Consider the following 20675-nt stretch of genomic DNA (forward strand, 5'->3'; position numbering starts at 1 on the left):
GCAACTCTTTGCATTCATGTGCAAGTGAGGTTCTCTGGGTCTGGATGGTGACCATGCCCTGGCACACACAGACTGGGGCTGCTTTCCCCAGGCTCAAAGTCAGTGTCGATCTTCTTCCAGCTACAGTTGTATTGAATCTAAAATACCAACTTGGCGCCACCTTAAGTCCTGAGGTTAGGGACTAGCAAGGAGGTTCTGCAGTGTGGCTACTTGTTCATCTTCTTCCATGTTAATGACCTGAGAGAAAATATGGCCATTATGACAAAAGTTCTAGTAAGGTTCTAGGAAAGCATCCTTTCCACACCCCAAGGGTGTTAGGGTTAGTTAGCTATCAGGTTTGGCAAAGTGACCTGCAGATGTGTTGCTGCCCAGATGTCCCACCTTGGCTGCTTCCCCTTTGTTCTCCCTCACCCTCTGCCCTATGGGTAGTTTCCTCTGAAGTTCAAAGGAAACCTTATGTCCCCAGAGGAACTCCACTGAGGAGACAGGGCCTTGAACTTCCCAGCCTGCAGAATGTTTACTTTAGGGGGCCCGGTTTTGGGTGAGAACACATTAGTGGGAGAAAAATGTAGTCTGGTAAGAAAACCACTCCTGTAAATTTCTAGATGAAAGGAACATCCTAGAACAATGTTGATTTGTGCTTCCCCTGAGGGCTGGTAGATGACAGAGTCTACATTCCCACTTCACATCCACTCTCCTCTAACAGCACAAATATAAGGAACTGGCGAAGGCTGCACATTGGGAGTATGGTGATATGGTTGGAGCTAGGGCCAGACAGATCTAGGCTCAAGTGTATGTCTAACTGTTTGACCAGCTTGTACCTCAGTTTTTCATGTATTAAATAAGATTAAAAATGGAGTCTGTGGCATAGTACTGTTGAGTTAAGTAAGTGAGACAGTGCCTGAAATAATTGCTTAGCATGATACCTGGTAGGAACTCTCTGATCATCGCCCTTGTCATTGTCCACTGGTGTAATTGATTCTTTTTTCTTGTCCCATTAGCCAGATGATTGATACTAGCTCATAGACCCTACTGTATCTGCTTCATTTCTTTTGTCTCTGGTTTTGCCTTTTCACCACTGTAGCCACAGATGTCAGGATGGCATACATGATGAACAACAGTGCATGTGAGACATCATCAGAACTCAGGTCACAGACAATTTCCATAGTGATCAAGTGTCTCAGATACACAAAGCACAATTTGCATTCAGAAACTCAGCAGCCTTTCACTTGCATAGCCCTGCATACTTCCCTGGCCTCCCTAGGCTGGGAACCTCACAGCTAGTGGGAATGCTAGCCATGTGCTGGTTCCCACAGGTGTGAAGGAGCTGACTGTCCATCTTGGGTTCTGATGACTGCAATGTTCACAGAAAGGAGGACCTTGCTATCTGGTCGCTCACTGATGTCCCAGAATCTGGGGTCACATGATTTTCTTAAATTTGGGGCACCTTGTAAAGTCTTCCTACTCTGCATATTATCACCATATTCTATGATTTTTTGTGTGTGTGACTGACAATTATGTGTTAAAGATAGATTTGCATATAAACCATTTTAAAGTATTTCTTAAGTATAGAGGCTTTTTAAATTTTGTTTCTGTACTGTTTTCTTTACATAATGCTGCCATAAATAATGTCCCAAGGCTTAGTCTGAATGAGATATTCCCCATTGTAATAATCAAAAAGCAGCTGAAACCTTTTGTGGCTCTAAGATTTAGCATCATTAATGATAAACTCTTTACCAGGATGTCTCATAGTTAGGCAGAAAAATCAGTCACATAATGGCAACCCCCGGTTCCTTGACTTACTCTAACTAAATTGTCCCTAACAGCCTAAAAATGAGCTGCAAAATTCTAAAGTGATTCATGCTCTGTTCTGCTCTTGTCATGGGGGGACTTTTTCAATTCTGCAATCCCGTTGCAACCCCTTACTGAACTCTTGATCCTTCACTACAGAAATTTGTTAGCTCTAGCTAGATTAGATTTTTCACAGCTAATCTAACTGCTGTAGGGGTTTGCAGAGTGGGGACAGAGCTGTGCTATTGGATTTGTCCAATTCATTTGACTCCAGGACTATAATTGCACTTATGTCTTACAAGGCTTTTATAGCCTCAGGCTGGCCAGCCACATGAAAAACAAATTGGCAGTGATACAGTGCGAGTGAAAGGGGATGAAAGGCCCACATTATCAGTCTCTAAGCAGCTCTGTTCTGGCAGGAAGTTTCTTGGTTAATTTACAAATAAAACTTAGATTTTAGGATGGGCACACTGTCAGCTGAACAATGGGGATGTCAGGCCTGACTGTTACTTAGTAAAAGTAGCAGCCGGGCCCACTGAGGAGCCCGGATTCTTCAATCAAACAGACGACTCCTTCTGGAGCCAGCTGGCGATGTAATGCAATTAGTTGGGAAAGGAGGTCAGCCTATTAGGTGTGGACCATGACCGGTGTCACCAGTGGCGTGCAGGCGTGCAGCCTGGCAGCAGCAGGCTGAACAGCTAGGGCAGAGGAGCTTTAGAACTCTGTCAGGACCAAGGATGGCAGGACATAGGATTGATTTCTTGAGGCTCAAGAACCTGTTTGTTCTGGGCATCATAAGCCTTGAGGCCTTCTGGAGTCTGTTGCATAGTGGAAGCAGAACCCCACATGAATGCAGCTCCCATTGTAGGTCCCATCTCCTGAAGACATATGCCTCCTGTCAAGCTGACTTGTCCCTATGCAAACTTGTGGGTGACATTGAAATAGAAATCTCCTTTGAATTGAGTGCCACTTTAGGTTTCTAGAATATTCTATTATGTTCTGATATGGGTAGTTCTGTTATGCTTTGATGTGTATAGTGTATAGTCCACACCAGTTTTATTTGTTGTACGTATTTGGGTTCTTATCATAGGCACAAGACGGTGTAATTTTTGTACTTTGTTCCAATTGGTCCCATGGCCTTAGCTCTTGGTTTTGTGGTTTAGTTAATTAAACTGTAACATGTCTAGAAGTTTGAGGTGCATGGCACTGAAAGCAACTCTGAGATGGTGACTATTACAAAAAATAGTTCTTCCTTAATTGCAGAATTGCCACACTGGGAAGAAGGGTCAGTTAGTTAGTGTGGCACTACTCTCCTATACTAGACTTTTCTCAGAGTACTGCTGCAAATAAAATTAGGAGGGGTCTACTGGGGTTATATAATTGAATAACACAATTTAGAGACAGAGTAACTGCAAAATTTCAGTAATCACTGTACCATTCAGAGCAAGCACTGTACTCTGCCCTTGTGGATGAAAAGGAGAGACTGTAGGTGTTAGATATAACACTGGTTGGTAGCAGCCAGCTTGATGTTTGGTAAGTGGGTTGTCTCCATTCAGTTACTTCTGCCAACATCATGACAAAGAGTATAGGGCCAGCTCTCTTTGTAGGATAAGGGCTGTAAGCTGAACTCCAGAATAGCCCATTTCTTACTATTAGTTCCTATCACCCCAAATCCCTCCCCAAGTTTCAGTTAGATCTAGTCTACATTTACCATGGAAACCTGTCCATCTTATCTTGCTGGCAACCTTAGCTCTCATGCTGTCACTACAAAAGGACTAAGTGGCAAAATAGTGTCACAAGGTCTTTGGAAGGTCTGTTAGAAATGGAAACACAGACAGGCAGAAATCTCAGATAAGAATGTTTGGAATGTAACTCAGATGGTAGAAGTATAGAGCACTGCATACATAAGGCTCTAGGTTTGATCCCCAGTACTGGGAGAAGGAAGAGTGGACTAGAGGGACACCTTCAGCTAGGAGAATTTTGTGCCTTCAAAAGAAAAGAACAGCAAAAGCTTTGGCTGTGCTTCAGTCTTTTCTTGTTCTGCCTGCTACCCTGTGGACCTTTAATGCTGTGTCAGGGTAATGATAGAATGAGGAGAAGAAGAAAAAAGATGCACTGGGTTGTGTTTACATTTAGAAAGTTTTTGAGTCCATTAAGCTGTTCTGGATCTCTGTGACTTGGTTTTGTGGTTTAGTTAACAGACCTCCAGTTGCCCCTGGAGTCACTATTGAGACACAGTTGAATCCCATACCTTACTCCATAAAGGTGCAGGTGCAGATGCAGGTCTCTTTGTAGGTGATTGATGTATACAGTCGCTTCCAGAAGTGTATGGGTGGAAAATCAGCAGGCACTACCACAAGCAGCTGCCTTTGTAACTGTATGACTGGAAAAGAAGCCATGCTGGAATTACCTTGGGTTTTTCCCTGTATGGTCAAATGGTCTCTAAAGAAAACCGTATCTATGCTAACATGTTTCAAATATTCACTATTCCAGAATATGCTTTTTCTGTTTTTTAAGATAAAACTAGAACATAAGCTCTGACATAACATCTCAGTTTTATTACGGTGCTTTTAAGTTTGGTCACTTGTACCACTCATCTGTTACATGGGCAAGGACCCTTGTTCCTGATTCTGGATGACATTCCCTGAGCTGAGGCAGAAACCTCATTCCCCCAAGGCTTCTAAGCCCTAGCTCTGCCAGTCTTTCCAGCTTCAGAACTTCAGCTGGGCCAGTGTTTCCATCACTGTGGTCTGGTTTCCTCATAGTTATGCTTCTAGGCTTTCTTAAATGAGACCTTCCTAATGCCTTCTCAGACACCAAGACTCTGTGTTGGTGGGTTTTTTTTTTTTTTTTTTTTAGTTTATAGTCTCTTTATAAAATGTCAAAAAAAAAAAGTGAGCTAAACTACTTGAGCTATAACAGTAAAATAGCTTTTGATATAAGCTGAGATCAGGAATGTTCAACTTGCAGCCCCAGATAACTATGAATGCAACCCAACACAAAACTGTAAATTTACTTACAACAGTAGGAGGGTGTGTGTGTGTGTGTGTGTGTGTGTGTGTGTGTGTGTGTGTGTGTGTGTGTGTGTGAGTGTGTACATTCTCATAGCCTGTAGGCCACAGATTGGATATCCCTGGCTTAAATAATCATGAATGGAGGCCACAGTCACTAACCCTCTCTCCCATGATGTTCTGTGCACTCAGCAGATAGAGCATTCCTGAGCAGGCACTTCTTGTAAGATAAAGTAAAGATGGAGTCATGCATAGTCAGTGGGAAGGGTAAATGGCATTTTATGTTAACACTTTGGAAATCTTTAAATGCTAGGTGCTAGTATTCCCACCAAATTTAAGTTTTAATTTAAATTAAATATATTTATTTCCTTAAAAATATAATTGCTTATATTCTTCTCAAAAGTTTATCTCAATACCAGTTTCTCACATGTTTGTCAACGGTTGTGTTGGAGTAGCTTGTATTATCTTGCATTGTTATTTCTTAGTAACCCACTGGATGAAGAGGCTTAAAGTTTTAATAAGGACTAAAAAAAAAAAAAAAAAAAATGACTGTCATTTAGTTGTTGAGAAACATTCCAGCACTATAGCATAGGACTGATGTAGAAATAGAATCCTTGTAAAAAGAGACCTTAAAGAAGTCCCTCCATCCCACTGGAATGTGCCCTTAAGCTTCTGTGTGTGATCTTAAAACCAAATGTGCATCCTAGCAGTTGGGCTGGAGTTTCATGAAATTGTATGTTTCTGAATACTCACATAAGGCATCAGTGTAGTAGTCTGATTTGGGACTAAAATACTTTGGCCTCTGCGTTTTCTAATTTAATTTGTAAGCCACAGCCCCTCATAAACTGTTGTTATCACCTCAGTTAATAAAGAGCCAATTTGCTATTGCAGCTCCGTCACCTGGGGAATGACGAGGTCCACATCGTCTGGTCTGAACACTCCAGGGACTACCGCAGGGGCATTATCCCAACAGCCTTTGGAGACGTTTCGATCATTATTTACCCAATGAAGAATCATATGTTCTTTATCACGATAACAAAGAAACCTGAGGTATGGTTCCTCCATTGTTGCCCTGACTCCAACATTTTCCGTTGGATTCCCTGTCCTCAAAAAACTGATGAATGTCCTAAAAATATCAGAATTGTAAGTACTAGATAGGAATTTAAGTGAACTGAGATTTTCAAAAGAATTCTAATCATGAGCACAAAATTCCATATTGTATTATTTGAAAATTATGTTAGAGAAATATATGGGGTTTAAAATAATCCTAATGCTTCAAAATGTTATAATTTAAAATATATAATAATTTTTAACTAGAGCACATTATTAATAGTAAGAGTTGATGGAGTTCCATTATCACGTGGTTAACTGGGGAAGAACCATGGGACTGGAATCCAGCCCTGTCTGATGCACGCCATTGGTCACTGAACCCTGATTGGTGATGATTAGGGTCAATCCTGAAGGGTTTTGGACATGTCCACAATGACATTGAGGCCCTGAAGCACAGCCCACACGATAAGTATTAACAATCAAAGCACCTTGCTACAGAATCAATTCGGCTTTGTCAATTGGTATTGATCACAGGGCTGGCTGGCTGGAACAATCCAATGGTCTATGTCCTGTGTCCTAATCGGCTGCAGTTTCGATCCTTGTCATGCCTTTACTGGTATTTTAACACTGCTTTGTGTGGTGACTTATTTTACTTTTAATTCATTAAGATGTGTTCTTAGGTTTGAAATAAAACATATTAAGCATATATCCACTCTTTAAGAAAAAAGAAGACTATTGTTTTCAGCTTGATATTAAATATATTTATTTACATCCCAAAACCTTTTTCCTGAAGGGGGTCATCATTATTCTCAGAACTTTTTTAAACTTAAATAAAGTCATGAGAGTTATTGTTTTAATTCATATTTGTAACCTAAAGTTACATTGTGAGCATTAAATGTGCTAATAAGTGAAAAAGTGCTCCAGACATTGTCTGGCACCAGGGTAAAGGCTGCTTCTCTGTTAGCTATTGTTATGGTTGCTATCAGGATTTTCTTATATAGTTACCGTCACAGAAGTAAAATCAATAGAGTTCTAAATCTTAACATATATGTTAATTCTCCAATGTGAAGGCTTTATCAATCTAGGAAAGCCTCATTCAGAAGGGAGTTCCCTCTGTTCATAGAGAGATGTCAGAGTTCATATTAGATATTTGTGTTTCTCTGATTCAGACCCCTGTGTATGTCTGGTTCTCAGTTTTGTGCTGGAAGAAAATGGCTCAGTGCTAACATTCGCATTTGCCCATGAAGAGAATTACTTACAAAAATTAAAGTGATAATTTTAATCTTAGAGAAGCAATAGATTTAGTTCTTTTTAGCTATCAAAGATTTTTTATATGTAATATAGAACTATTTTTATTAGTTCATTTTCAGGATGGTCCTCTAAAATGTCATAATGTCCTTAAAATGTCCCCATTATTTTTAAGTGAATGAAGAACATGAAAAGCATTTCATTTGACTCTGCTGTGTCAAAAATGACATTTCTCAAAGTTGCATAAAATGTATAAAAAGTCATTAATATACTTTTTAAATTTTCCTATAAAGTATGTTTAAGATGAACCTGGTCATCAATTCTGACAAGATGAATTGAAAAAATTGGTTTCTTAGTATTTTAACTCAAAAAAGCCTAAAGAGAAGAAGAGAATAATAGGGCAACTGAAAACTTAGTGTTATCCCTACATTTAAAGTACAAACCATTACAATGTAATAAAATTAATCCAGACATTTCCAGGGCAAGTGTAGCTGACCTTTTGTTCACCAACCACTGACCCCAGGGTGAATGCGAGAGGCTTTCGGAGGGAAAGTCTGTTTGTTTGGCTTCAGTCCCTGGTATTTAAATTGCATTCCCTAATCAAATGAAAAGGCTGTCCTCTCTATCAGGTTACAGAATCCATGGCAACATTTGGCCTTTTATATCCATAATGTTAGCCTTTTTGTTTGCATCTAAGTAGAGACACCTGGAGCAATGCTAACATTAACCGATTTAGCATTAATAGCTTCATTATATAAGAATTTCTGATCAGATAGCTGTTACTTTTGTTATATTGCTTCAGCTTGTATTGTTGTCATTTTTTATCTCCTTGCTTGGCAACCAGGCAATGATTTGCAAATTTTTTTGTCTTGATTAATTAAGCAATATAATTATCAGTAACCGTGATGCAGTCTTTGCTCAACAAAGCTTCTGAGAGAAAACAATGGTAAGTCTGTTAGTATGAATGCATTCCACGCGTCCCAGATGCATGAGGATATTATGGACAATGAGGGGAAAGGCCGCCTGTGAGCGAGCACAAAGGGTGCCACGCAGACTCGACACACTGCACATACCGCCAGGGACATGCTGCGGGCTCCCTGGGACACAGACGCCTCGTTAGATTACAGCTAGTCAGCAGAGATTAATTCTCAGCCATTTGGCGCAATAATTTACCCATTCCCCAGTCTTTTAACTAGTGCTGCTTACCATGGAACCGAAGGCTTTGTACTCGAAAGGTTTGCTTAACCTTGACTACTTTTAGGTATCTCCACCAAAACCATTATTTTTGCTTAGACGTTGTACTGACACAGCTGCTTGAGTTGAAGAATATTCTTGTAGGAAGACAGACTATGCAAATGTTTCAGAAGTTGTAGGTGGAGTCAGCAGCAGTCTTTTAGCACCTGTATATTTCATATGTATACAGTGTGACTCTGGCCTAAATACATTTATTTTACTCGTTTCTAGACAGCCATACTTCTCTAAGAATAATTTTAATCCTTTTTAGGAGGGGAAAAAAAAACTCATCAGTACACAAAAGTCCTGCTCATTGGATAGAGTCATGCATATTCAAATTGTACTTTCATTCACTTGGCCTCATTAATAGCCTATGTAATAATGTGGGGCTATTTGTAATACAAGCTCACAGGCAGCATTACTTCCAAGTCCTTTGAAATTTAACATATTTCGCTTTTTCATTCCATACACCCCCTTTAAATATACAAATTACGTGCCTGGCAGAATCCGCCCCCTCTTAATAATGACCCGCATTTGTAAAATGGTACATTGAAGAAGAAGCATGGATGTGCTCCTATGAGTGCACAAAACCCTCATGACTGAGAGGGTCTGCTCACTTTAGAACATTATATTGAACCTCTGCCTTTTTCTTTAAAACAAAAAACAAAAACAGTGTGCTTTGCAGCATTATTTCATTGTTAAGTTGATTTCCAAATAAGTCCATCCCCATCTTCATAAATATCGACACAATACAATTTTGATCATATAAAAGAAATAAAAATTACCAGACTTACATTTTTCACCTACTTTCATCAGTCAGTCATTCAGGAAAGACTTGACAGTGAGTGACTTAAAGGGTATGTGAAGCCCTTTCTTTCCCTTATCTTTTCTTAAGTTTCTCTGACTGTCTTTGGGGTGGTTTAAGTGTTAAAGTAGTATCTGGTTCTCTTTTTGTTTCAGGGGTGTGTGGGGTTGAGATATATGTATGCGTGCAGATGTATAGGAATGTATCCCTCTTCCAGATGATGGCCAGCTCAGGACCTTTGTCTTGAGCAAGCAAAATGCCAGCAGAAGTCACAAGAGCATTTAAGCACATAAGACTAAGAGGAATCCAGTCTGGGCATCTGTGTTTTTGCAAGGAAATGTTTTAAGCATGCTGAACTTGCCCCATTATACAGGGAGTGTGTTTGCCTTTGCTGCATGGTTTTATAAATTTCTCTTGATTTCATATTGTAGTTTCTTAAACATTTATCGTTATCCCAGCCAAATAATTATTCATAGATTCAATCATTTACTTTTAAATATTCTGGAGAATTCTCAAGAAAGTAAATTAACTTTGGAAAATACTAAGAATTATTTACTTAGAAAAGATCATTGAAAATACCAAAGAACCAGGTTTTATTAAACTTATTAAATGGATTGCTGCTGCAGTGTTCCATTTAGGTCCTGTGTTATTAACATTGATTTTAGTAAAGAAGTGGCAATGAGAACTATGTGAAAATGCAGCTGCTTGCAGATGTTGTTTTAAAATCAAACTTTTGCTATTACACTGGCACTGTTAATTAAAGGAATTTGCTATATAATATGGATTTATATTATCCCTTTTGTCCAGTTTTTGAGAGATTGAGTCACCCACAAGCAGGTGCCAAAGAATAGAGAACATTTATTTTAGAAAAGGGTCTTGATACAGACAGAAGAAAGCCCACAGCAGCACTATTACTAACTTACCTCCTACCTCTCAGGAATTTGACTTTTGAGATCTCCTTTTCAACTGAATTTCCCCAAAAGTTGGCACCATTCTCCTGTTTTTTACTTAGTCCTTAACATATTTGTCCTTTCCTTGAGGGTTTATCTTCCCTTCTTTGCTGAATGCACACCAAATAGCAAACTGTAGCCCAGGTTTTGTACCAGTAAGCAAGGCAGCTGTCATTCTCTACTCCTGAGCTGCCAAAGTGGAAAGGGCACTTTGACCCTGGAGACTGGGCATCTCCACATCCCTCCTCGGGCAGCTTCCTGAGGTCCTGCATGTGGGTTCATACCTGCTGGCCTGACAAGGGAAATGGAGTATTGGGAGTGTGCTGGCCTCCACTGTGGAAGGAAAGAGCCCACTGCCTGGGAGGTATATTTGCTAGACTAAATTCAAAATTTAGTACTTTGTTTTTTGTTTTGTTTTATTTTTCTTTTTTCTATGTTGCTGGAGTCCACTAGGTAGTCAAGTGAGTGAGCTCCAGGTTCCAAAAGAAAATGAAAAGTAACTGTTGATCACACACATTGGCCTCAGGCCTTCATATATGTTAATGGACACATACCCAAAAAACACCACCACACACACACACACACACAAAAAAAAAAGATACATGCATCTGCATAGCAAAGAATCACTTTAGAGAAGGAATAATAAAGGTAAAATGAAATTCTTCACTGAGTAGTGGTGGCTCACACCTTTAATCCCAGAACTCAGGAGGCAGAGGCAGGTGGATCTCTGTGAGTTCGAGGCCAGCCTGGTCTACTGAGCAAGTCCCAAGACATCCTGGAGTGTTACATGGAGGAAACCCTGTCTCAAAAAACAAAAATAAAAAAGTATTTAAAATATGAATTGTAATTGATACGATAATTGAGAAGAAAAATAGAATCACAAAAATGTTCAGGTAAAACCAGAGAAGATAGAAGTGGAAGACCAAAAGGAAACTAAATAATACAGCACATATTAATTAGCACTATCAATAACTTCTTTTAATATCAGTGTTTTAAAATAAGACAAAGTCTGGAGGTGTTAATCAGTCATAAAGTACAAACTTAATAGCATGAACAAGCCCCAGGTTCAGTCTTAGTAGTAGGGAGAAAAAAAAAAAAAAACCACAGGCACTGACAAGGTACCACAAAAAAAGAAAAAAAAAAGAAGAAGAAGAAGAAGAAGGGGGAGAGGAAGAAGGAAGAAAAGAAGAAAAAGGCCCAACAGTAAGTCACCTAGCAAAGACTTTTAAATAAATGCTAATGAAGGACATACCACGCTAAAACTAAGCAGAAAAAAAGATAGGCTAACAATGTCAGTCAACTTAAGGCAATGAAAGTGATCAGAGATAAAGGGAATATTGCACAGTGATTCATGTGGATAGAGAGGCTCCCTGGGTTATGATAATTGAGCTGGGACCCAATGGAGCAGGTGTTCAAGCCCTCATCAAGTAAGAAGCAGGGAGGATAGAGAGGACAAAGTCCTGAAGTAGTCCTGAGCTTCAGGAGTGAAGAAAGGAAAACATCCTATGTGACCAACATCAGAGAAGCAAAAAGGTGGGGGCTGGCAGGCCATGCAGAGCCTCCTGGGTCACAGTGGAATCTGGACCAATATTTTGACTTTGATGTCCTTGAGAAAAGCAGCAGGCCACTCCAGTCTTCATCATTCATTTCTCTGTAAAAATGGTGATATAGAAGGGCTGGGAGAATTACAGATTCTATGTTAAAGCACTAAGCTCAAAAATTGACCATAGCCACTTTATTCATCATCAACTCAGATGTTCCTGAGCTTTTAAAACCCCTTGTTTGTGGTTAATATAATCTCTTAACTAATTAAGACAGGTTAATTATGTATGTAGGACAAATTAAGTGATCAGCCTACTTATAAGACATTCATTGAGGTGCCATGTTGTTTCCCAACAGGACTTGGAAATTATTTACTGTGTCTACCCCAGGCTCTGCAAAAGAGTTTAAATCTGTTTTCTCTCTTCTTTTAGGAAACTAGCACAAATTCAGCAAGCCATTTCCTGAGCAGCATAGTCCTTAGAGAGTTTCCCTTAAAGAGAGCTGTATTCTCTTGAACACATCTCTGTTTGCCCTTGTCACATCCTACCCTGAACCATAGAGCATGTGAAAAGTGCTGCAAATATAACATGTACTTATCACAATGTTTTAATTATTTTTTCCCAAGCAGAAAAATTGTCTTCTAATACTAACTTTTTAATTGACTTATCTAACTCCCATTTCAGTATCTCAGATGCATAAGTGCAAATACTCCCTTTCAGTTCATATTTTCTGTGCCATTGTGGACTTTCCCAAGGGGAAAGGGGAAAGCTGTGACCAGACACTGAGTTGTAGCTCTCAGAGGTAGAGGCACTTAAGGTGGTATGTTCCAGCCATACCAGGAAGCCCTGGACAGTGCCCTACCCTTGTGCATCCCTGGAGCAGGACCAGCCCCTGGTCTGCATGGTCTTGCTTACCTTGAATCTACCCTCTACTATTGATACTTCTTTATTCCTCAAATGGTATAAGATTCTTTCATCATTGTTCATTAGTACTTTTTGTTTTGCTTAGAAGATTGGTGAAAAATGTAGAAAAATACATTATTTGTAGTAATCAACCAGTATTCTTTAGAGCAGCTGGAACCTTTTTATTTGGGGTGGGGGCAGATAGGGAGTTGTCCTTGACCAAGCCTTTATAGGGAAAGTTGTTGTGGTCTGTCAAGCCACAGACAGCTCTCCATGAGCCCCTTCCCCCACACATGCAGACGCTCTTAATAGCCTCTCTACTTAACCTCTACCTCTAAAGTTATTTCCAAAGTCACGGTTGCAGTGATCCTTACCATATACTTAAGCTTCCTAACAATTGTGCTCACTATGGCAATTGCTCTTAACTTCTCAGATCCTTCCTTTACAACCTCCATTCCGTGTTGTAAGAAAGTATTTTCCTAGTATAAAAGCATGTATTTTTCTCTCTACCTGATGTTGCCATTTTGGTCTCTGGACACCTAACTTTCAAGGACCAAAAATTATATCTGCAGTCTCTATATGTAGATGCATAATAATGAAGGCTTTTTCGTATTTGTGTGCTTCAGAGTATCTATCCTGTAGCCATGTGAAAGACAAATATGAGATTTTCAGCAGAAACTCAAATCAAAAACTTTTGTGTTATATTACTGTCTTCTTGTATGACCAAGTCAGTGCCAAAAAGCCGGACACAAAAATCATGGCCGTATCTTTGTTATGAGTTCAATACCTGCAGCATTGGGATGTATAGCTAGCCATCTAGGAAAGAAGGCAGTTTTCAGCATGGGCTACATCTCAGTAAGCCCATACATGGCAGTAGTTTGATTCTAAAAGCTCAGGGTTGTCTGTGAAGAATTCACCCAGCTCTGGTTGAAAGCATCAGAATGTTCCAACTGAGTCCCTGGGGGATTAGTTCTTATGTATCAAGTGGAGATTTGTCCCAAGTATTGCCCTTGCCCTAGCAGCTAGATACACCCTTAGGCTGGTGTGCTTGACAATGTTAACAGGTTCCATGAACTTTGGGATCACTACTTCTCTGTGAAAAGCTGCCTTTGTATTCACAGCTGGTCAATAAGAGAACTTGGGTGTGAAAAATGTTCTGCTCTGCACCCTAGCCTGATGGATATAAATTAATTTGGGCTGTACTTTCTAGGTGTGTGTTTCTCCTCAGCTAGAGCCATGTATCATTTAGTCATGGAAGACATGGCAGGAACTTGGTAGGTATCTTCCATCTTGCGGCTAGCTATAAGGAAAGCCAGCTTGTTAACAGTTGCGGAAAAGTCTTAATACCTAGTCATATACACTCAGGAGTTGTTCAGAAGGTTTAGATGGATGAAACATTTGAATCCAAGTTCTGATCAGGACTCCAGATGTAGTCTTTCATTAACTTTACCATTGAGTATGAAACCAGAAGGGGGCGCCCCAGAGCTCTCTATTCCCTGTCCCTACTATGCAACAGCAGCACTGTTTCCCTTGGGTTAGGGCCCCTCACCCAGACCATCCTGTATTGTCTGTCTCAGTATACAGTGATCCCAGAGCCCAAAGTAGCCAGTTGCCATTGAAGAGAATGCATGTCTTCTAGTAGGAGTGCTGCTACATTAAGTTCCCCAAAGAAATCAGACAAACATCAGAGGAACAGAAGAACAAGAGTAAAGTGGAAGACCCTGCTCCACCTGTCTCCTTAGACCTAGACTTCCATTTTCTAATTACAAAAAAAAGTACCATCCTTTTGTGGGGGAGGGGGGTCACTGGCTCCAGGAATATGCTACATCTCACAAGTCAGCGTCACCAGCTCACAGGGTCATATATCCCAATGGTCAAAGCTCCATAAATGGGTTTTCAGTAACGATCATACAGCACAGGAAAGTGTGATTTTTCCCTTTGACTCCATGGGTCCTGTGTGGGCTGCTCTAGTATCTCATCGCATGCTACAGCTTAGAACATGCTTTCCTAAAGCTAAAGCAAGCCCCTACCCCATTCTTCCTAAGGAATGTCTTTACTTCCTGGAACCTCTGTCATCTCACCATATACTGCATTGAACCCTTGAATGAATCTGTAAGAGGAAGTGACAGGGATGTTGATCTTCTTGTCATATATAACAGAAAATGTGCACTTGTATCTACCTGCTGTACATATCACATACACACAAATGTAGGTTAGATGGTGTTCTCCACTTCCCTAAAGCCCTCTAGAAGGCTTCTGTCTTCCTTATAGTAGAAATTGAGAATTCTTATGATTTCCTACAAGGCCCTTCTTGCTTCTTGCCTGACTTCTCTCCCTTCTGGTCTTCCACTAATTTGGCTCTGACAACTGTTACTTTCCTGCCTTTGCTTAAACACACTAATCCCACTCCCATCACAAGCTGAACACCTGTTGTTCTTTGTGGAATGTGCTTCCAACCATTATCCTCATAGCTCCTGGTTCATTCTTCTATCATGTATAGACTATAATGAAACATCTTCTGTTAATTTTGATAGAATTGGAGATACACACCTTCTATTTTACACATCATATACTGTATAAGTTTAACATTTTCTGAAATCTGTAATAAACTTTGAGATAGGTTATAGCAGATTTTGTTGAGTTAGGCTATAGCAGATTTTGTTGAGTTAGGCTATAGGAGACTTTGTGTGCATATGTTCTTCACATGTCCCTTTAGTGAGTAGATTAGAATAAAAGATTTATCATATAATAAATACTGTGTAAATTAATGAAAGATCAAGAGAAATCATAGGTGTATATAAGAGTTACCACCCAGCTCCAGCCCCAAATCTCAAAGAGCTTACACCCTCCATGTTAGTGAGTGGAATTTATGAAACTCTAATAGAAGGGAAAGGAAGAGAAAAGAAAGAAATCAAAAAAAAAAAAAAAAGATATCCACGAACACTATGGTTTGCCCATGTGATGGAAATAGAGCTAGCAGAAGAAAGCCAAGCATCTCTGGATGATGCAGAGTCTTGGAAGCAGAGGATAGAAAATTTCAAGAAATTGAAGACTGTAAATAGGAGAGTGGAGTGAAGTGCATCTGTCTACCATGGCATAGGCATGTAGAAAGAATAATGCCACTTCTGTGAATGACAGTGCAGGGTGGTAGGGGGAAACTTGATAATTTGTCATTTAAAATGTCTTATAGAAAGTTCTCGTGAAAGAACCTGGTGGGACAATCTACTGGTCTTTGACTTGAAAGCTCTCAACTTGCACTGAAGAGGTTTGCCTACCTGGATGACAGCCTGTGTATTCACCCCCAGTCTTTCACATAGAGCATCAATTCTCTGCCTTAACTGTTGCTGGGTCTGAACATGGTTTTTCTGTTATGAATCCCAGGTCCCGTTCTTTGGGCCTCTGTTTGATGGAGCCATTGTGAGTGGGAAGCTGCTGCCAAGCCTTATCTGTGCCACGTGCATCAATGCCAGCAGAGCGGTGAAGTGCCTCATCCCACTCTATCAGAGCTTGTATCTTTTTGCTGTAAATATGTAACTTATTAACCCTCCCCAGAGTGAGAGTCCTGGCGAGCTTTCAGGAGAGGTAAGTGGGCTTCTGCGCAGGCTGTGGTACTGTTGGTTGATTTCTATGAAATACAATGATACTGTGCTGCAGTGAACATAGTGTTTGTTCTCCTAGTTTGTTCAAGAGTCTTCATCTAGAGGCTGTGATGCTCAAGTTCATGGCTTCTGGGGTTTTTCCCAGACTCAGTCTCTTCTATGTTGAGTCACATTCCACTGTGTAGAAAGAGGAATATGTAGCAAATCATGACAAGTCTCATTGAGAGCACCAGAAAACAAAAGTAAATGAAATGACTGATAAATCAAAAAGTGTACACAGCGCCTGAGAAATGCAGAGTTCTGAAGGATGGAGGAAGGAGAAATTAACCCCTGCCATAGAGGAGAGGTAAGGGAGGCCCTGAATCAAGTTGTATCTGGATTAATCAGTAAGGGTGGGAAGAAAACTTTTTTGTAATTTCTCCAATCATTAATATTTCCTCTTTTAATCTCTGACATCATCTCTGAAAACAGAAGAATTTCATGTTTCTAATTTTTCTTTCAAGCATGACTTGGCAGTGTTATTCTTAAACCCACATGATCTCTAACTATAAGAAAAGATTAAGATGAGTAGCTTCAGAAAACCAGTACAGAAACCATCTGACTTCCTAATAAAACTTAGAATTCCTTTGTTTCTAATTGGTATTGATAATGATTAAAACCACATTCTATTTGACCTCTCTCCAAAGACTTCTCCCAGCCTAATTGTAAGTGATGTATTATCAGTGGGTAGAGAGTGAGTGAGTGAGAAATAATGTGTAAAGAGCTACAGTTTGTGACAAATACCTTTCATTAAAATATTGGTCATTCAGTTGACTACTGTTCGCCTTTAGATTTTAAAAAATACATATGCCATGTGGCAACTTAAAATTATCATAGAAATTAGTAGTAGAAAAGAGCTATTAGGTCCCATCTGGTCCCTCCCCCGGGACCAGGCTGTATAATTCCCTTCAGTGCACTCTCCCCCTTTGTCCAGGCTAGTGGGGAGTGTTTGGAGGCAGTACTCTCTGCAGAGACTTCCAGAACACCCCAGACGTAATCTATAGCTGCTGCCGCTTCCACCTCCAGTATTTCACATAAACTGCAGCTTACAAGAACTTCTTGGCAAAAAGAAAGACCTGTACAACAACAGCTCTGTCCTTTGGCATATGAGCTGGAATGAGCTAGACACCTGTGAGTCAAGGATGCTGGACAGATGCAACAAAAGTCCTTTGAAACAAGAATGTCCTATTTTGTAGAAGTCCACTGTGATTTTTTTTTTTTATCCTGTTACCCACTTCACTTATCAAGCACATCAAAAAATAAATGCTTTGTCATTTTGCTGATTGGTAACTAGGTGCCTTTGGAGCAGTCAGATTTAGGGAAAACATTATTTCTAAGAGCTGAAAAGGTAATGATCAGTAGCTCCTTAAAAACCTCAGAGAAATCACATCATGTTTATGAGTGCTAGTACCCAACAATTTGACATCTTAGAGGACAACTTAGTATAAAAAGGGAGGAAAAAAATAATAAGACCTATAAAGTTTTAAATATTTCTCTCTTCTATATATTCTTTAATTATTCTAATAAATGATCCAGAACAGTAAATCAGATGATATATACAAATTTTTATCAAGATGTAGTCATGTAAGAAAAGCTTTATGATCATATGATGACATTTCTGTCTGCAGAACTGCTAATACTCTGGTCAGAAACAAGGAATATAATAAAAATGAGGAAATGGGAGGGAGAAAAGGTCAGTTTTGTACTTTAAACATCCTCACTAACTGTTACATCTGTATACGTGTGCCTTTAACCAGCTGCACTCGTAATGTTCACTAGAACATTGAAGTCCCCAATGCACTCTGCAGACTATCTGAATTGCTTCGGTGTCATAGCTGATGTCTGGAATTTGCTGCTTCATTGACATAAGTCTTATATTTGAATTTTGAAAAACACTGAATATTCTAACCAGTCCTAATTGTGAGTGCTAATTGCATTTCTTCATTAACCAAACACAGTTCTGTGAACTGTCTGCCAACTCTGGTGCTAGAAGCTAGGGTTACCGCAACACAGCAGGGATTCAGGAGCCCAGTCTTTGTTCACACGTTGTAGAGACACCTAAGGAGTGCACAGGCTAACTGGTTCCCCTCCCTTCTGAAAACAAGTGGAACTGAGAGTTGAGGTGAATAAGAGTCGGGATGAGGGAGCCCTCTCCAAGTAGAGCATACTTCAACAGAGATTGGAGAATGAGAGGGAAACTGTTGCTAGGAGCATAGGTGACATTCTGGACAGAGGAACCAAGATTCAGTGCTCTGGGGAAGTATGTCTATATTTTGCATGAATCCTGTACATGTTCAGATCCATCAGGGTGACTGTGATGGACCCAAGAGTCAGTTGTGGTAGTATGACCTTCTAGGTGACCCCTAAAGAAGCTTCTCAGACTTCCAGCTTGCATGCATCTCAGATTTCTCATCTTAGAACAGCATGCTAGAGGGTCCAACCAGGGTGGCCAAGTAGACAGTGGATAGGCAAAGGTTGTAGGTGCTACCACACTGTCAAAGCCTATGCAGACCCCTAAGGGCTGAAGATATCAGCAGTGCCTTGGATGTATCTTGATCCAGTGCCAGTGGCTTAACCTGACCAACAGGGAACAATCATGTAGTGCTCCTTTTCAAAGAACAGAGACGGTGTCTTGAAAGGCCCTGAAGTATAAAGCACTCTCCATTTTTCTGCTGCCTCCAAATGTTTGCTATTTACCATCACTCAAGGGAGTGTCAAATTTTAAATTATTTGCATTGATTTTTATCATTGTAAATTACATAATACTAGTTTGATGGCAAATCTATAAGCTCTTAACTTATCATCTGGAATCAATGGAATTTTGCAATTCATATGCTATAGCTCATGTGTACATATATGATTTGTTCTTAGTAAAAACACTGAACAAAACTATTTTACCTGTACATATTTTGTTCTTCTTGTATGAGCATTCTAGCATCCTAAAGAACTGGTAGGCAGAGAAACCTGGGTCACACTGTAATTCTGTGGCAGTTTGTAGATCGAATGATTGGCTCTTAAAAGGGAGTAATACAGCTAAGAAAGGGTTTGATAGGGTTCTTTGTGCATGGCTCTGTGGTCACTCACTGCTGCTTTCTTTCTTCATTCAAAGCAAGTTCTGCTTTGGCAGAAGACTGTGACCTCTCAGCTTTTATGACATCTTAGTCATTGAGGAAACAGGCTCTGTGTCCAGCTGCTCAAGCCATGTGGCCCTGAAGTCCTGCCTGTAACCCATCCTGAAATCCCCAGTACATGTTAAGGAACTCTGGCTCCAAATGTCTGGCATATGTAGTTCTGTGTGTGGGTGTGTGTTGTTGTTGTTGTTGTTATTGTTTTCCCCTATGGCCAGGCAATATATCCCTTAGCATAGCTGTTCACTGGTGTGAACTCAGACTCATTAAGGAAGGAAGCAGCTTGTGTCTGCTGCCCTAGAAGAAAACTTCACTTAAAGACCAAATATCAGCGGAAGAATTACTGCTGCCTGTTCCCTTGAGATTGCAGGCACAGAGTTGAACAGTAAGAATTTTCTTGTCTCCCAGGCCATTTTATATAACTGCCCTATGTCTTTGTTTGCTTCTAATATATAGATTACAGTTGTAAAATAGAACATTGACAAGCTACTCATTTCATGTCAATGTCACTCACTTTCTAGGTGTCAGAACAGCCATTTTGTGCACAAAAAGTCATGTTGTTTAGTTCAGACCTTTGTAAATCCTTTAGGTGGGAGCACTTGATTTTTTGTATAGTGACTGCACACCAACCCATGTTGAACCTGATGGCAACTGAAGCAGAGAGCTAGTGAAATTACTTCATTATTTCTACCTCCACATTCTCTCCCTATTGATTGATATTTAACTCCCTTAGAATAAACTCTATTGGGATCCAGTTTTATGTAAATTTTAACTAATAGAAATGTGTCAATTTGACTCTATAATGTTTTTTAAAATATTCTGATCAATTGGTTATTGGAAGCACTGCCTAAATAAATTTGTCTTTTGGGCTTTTTTGTTTGTTTTTTTTTTTTTTTAGCAGTAAGTCTAGCTTAGGGTCAATATCAAAGAAATTGTTGTGTGAGGTTCTCTTGGCTGATTGATCAAACAGTTGGAACTATGTGGCAGAGGTACATAGAAAACCAAAAAAGTATCATTGTCTCCTATAATAAAAAAAAATGTGAACACAGTAGGGCTGTGTGTAGAAAGCATCCTCCAATGGTGCCCAGCCCTTTTGTGCCTTGTAAGCTTTCCTGTAACCTTCTCAGTGGACTGAGTCAATTCTTCCAAGCAAGCCTTGGTCCTATAGCCACTGCACCACTGAGTAATGAGAGCCAGCTCACCTACCATCTGCCTCTTCATTGCTCCCAGGCAAGCAGGGCCTGTTCCTGCACAGTAAGTGGGAAGCTTGCCACATGTTATGTTTACAGTTCCCAAGCCAACTAAAGATTCCAAAATGAAACTATGGTTTGCTGATACAAGTTTCTACAATCATTTGAGCCAAGGACTTTCAGATCA

At 39.9% G+C, this 20675-nt stretch overlaps 1 protein-coding gene across 5 annotated transcripts in view; it reads left to right on the forward strand.

Moving 5' to 3' along the window:
• The window catches only part of Ralgapa2 (Ral GTPase activating protein catalytic subunit alpha 2), a 281098-nt gene that overhangs the window by 187486 nt on the left and 72937 nt on the right, over positions 1-20675 (forward strand). For 4 of the 5 annotated variants that reach the window (XM_035446794.1, XM_027421594.2, XM_035446791.1 and 1 more), the window contains 2 exons: positions 5694-5852; positions 15914-16041. In XM_035446794.1, coding sequence (XP_035302685.1) covers positions 5694-5852; positions 15914-16041 — 287 coding nt within the window. The remainder of the gene's footprint in view (positions 1-5693; positions 5853-15913; positions 16042-20675) is intronic. The other variant, XM_035446793.1, reaches the window with a different exon arrangement.

This window comes from Cricetulus griseus, chromosome 6 (assembly GCF_003668045.3).
Source record: "Cricetulus griseus strain 17A/GY chromosome 6, alternate assembly CriGri-PICRH-1.0, whole genome shotgun sequence".
NCBI lineage: Eukaryota > Metazoa > Chordata > Mammalia > Rodentia > Cricetidae > Cricetulus > Cricetulus griseus.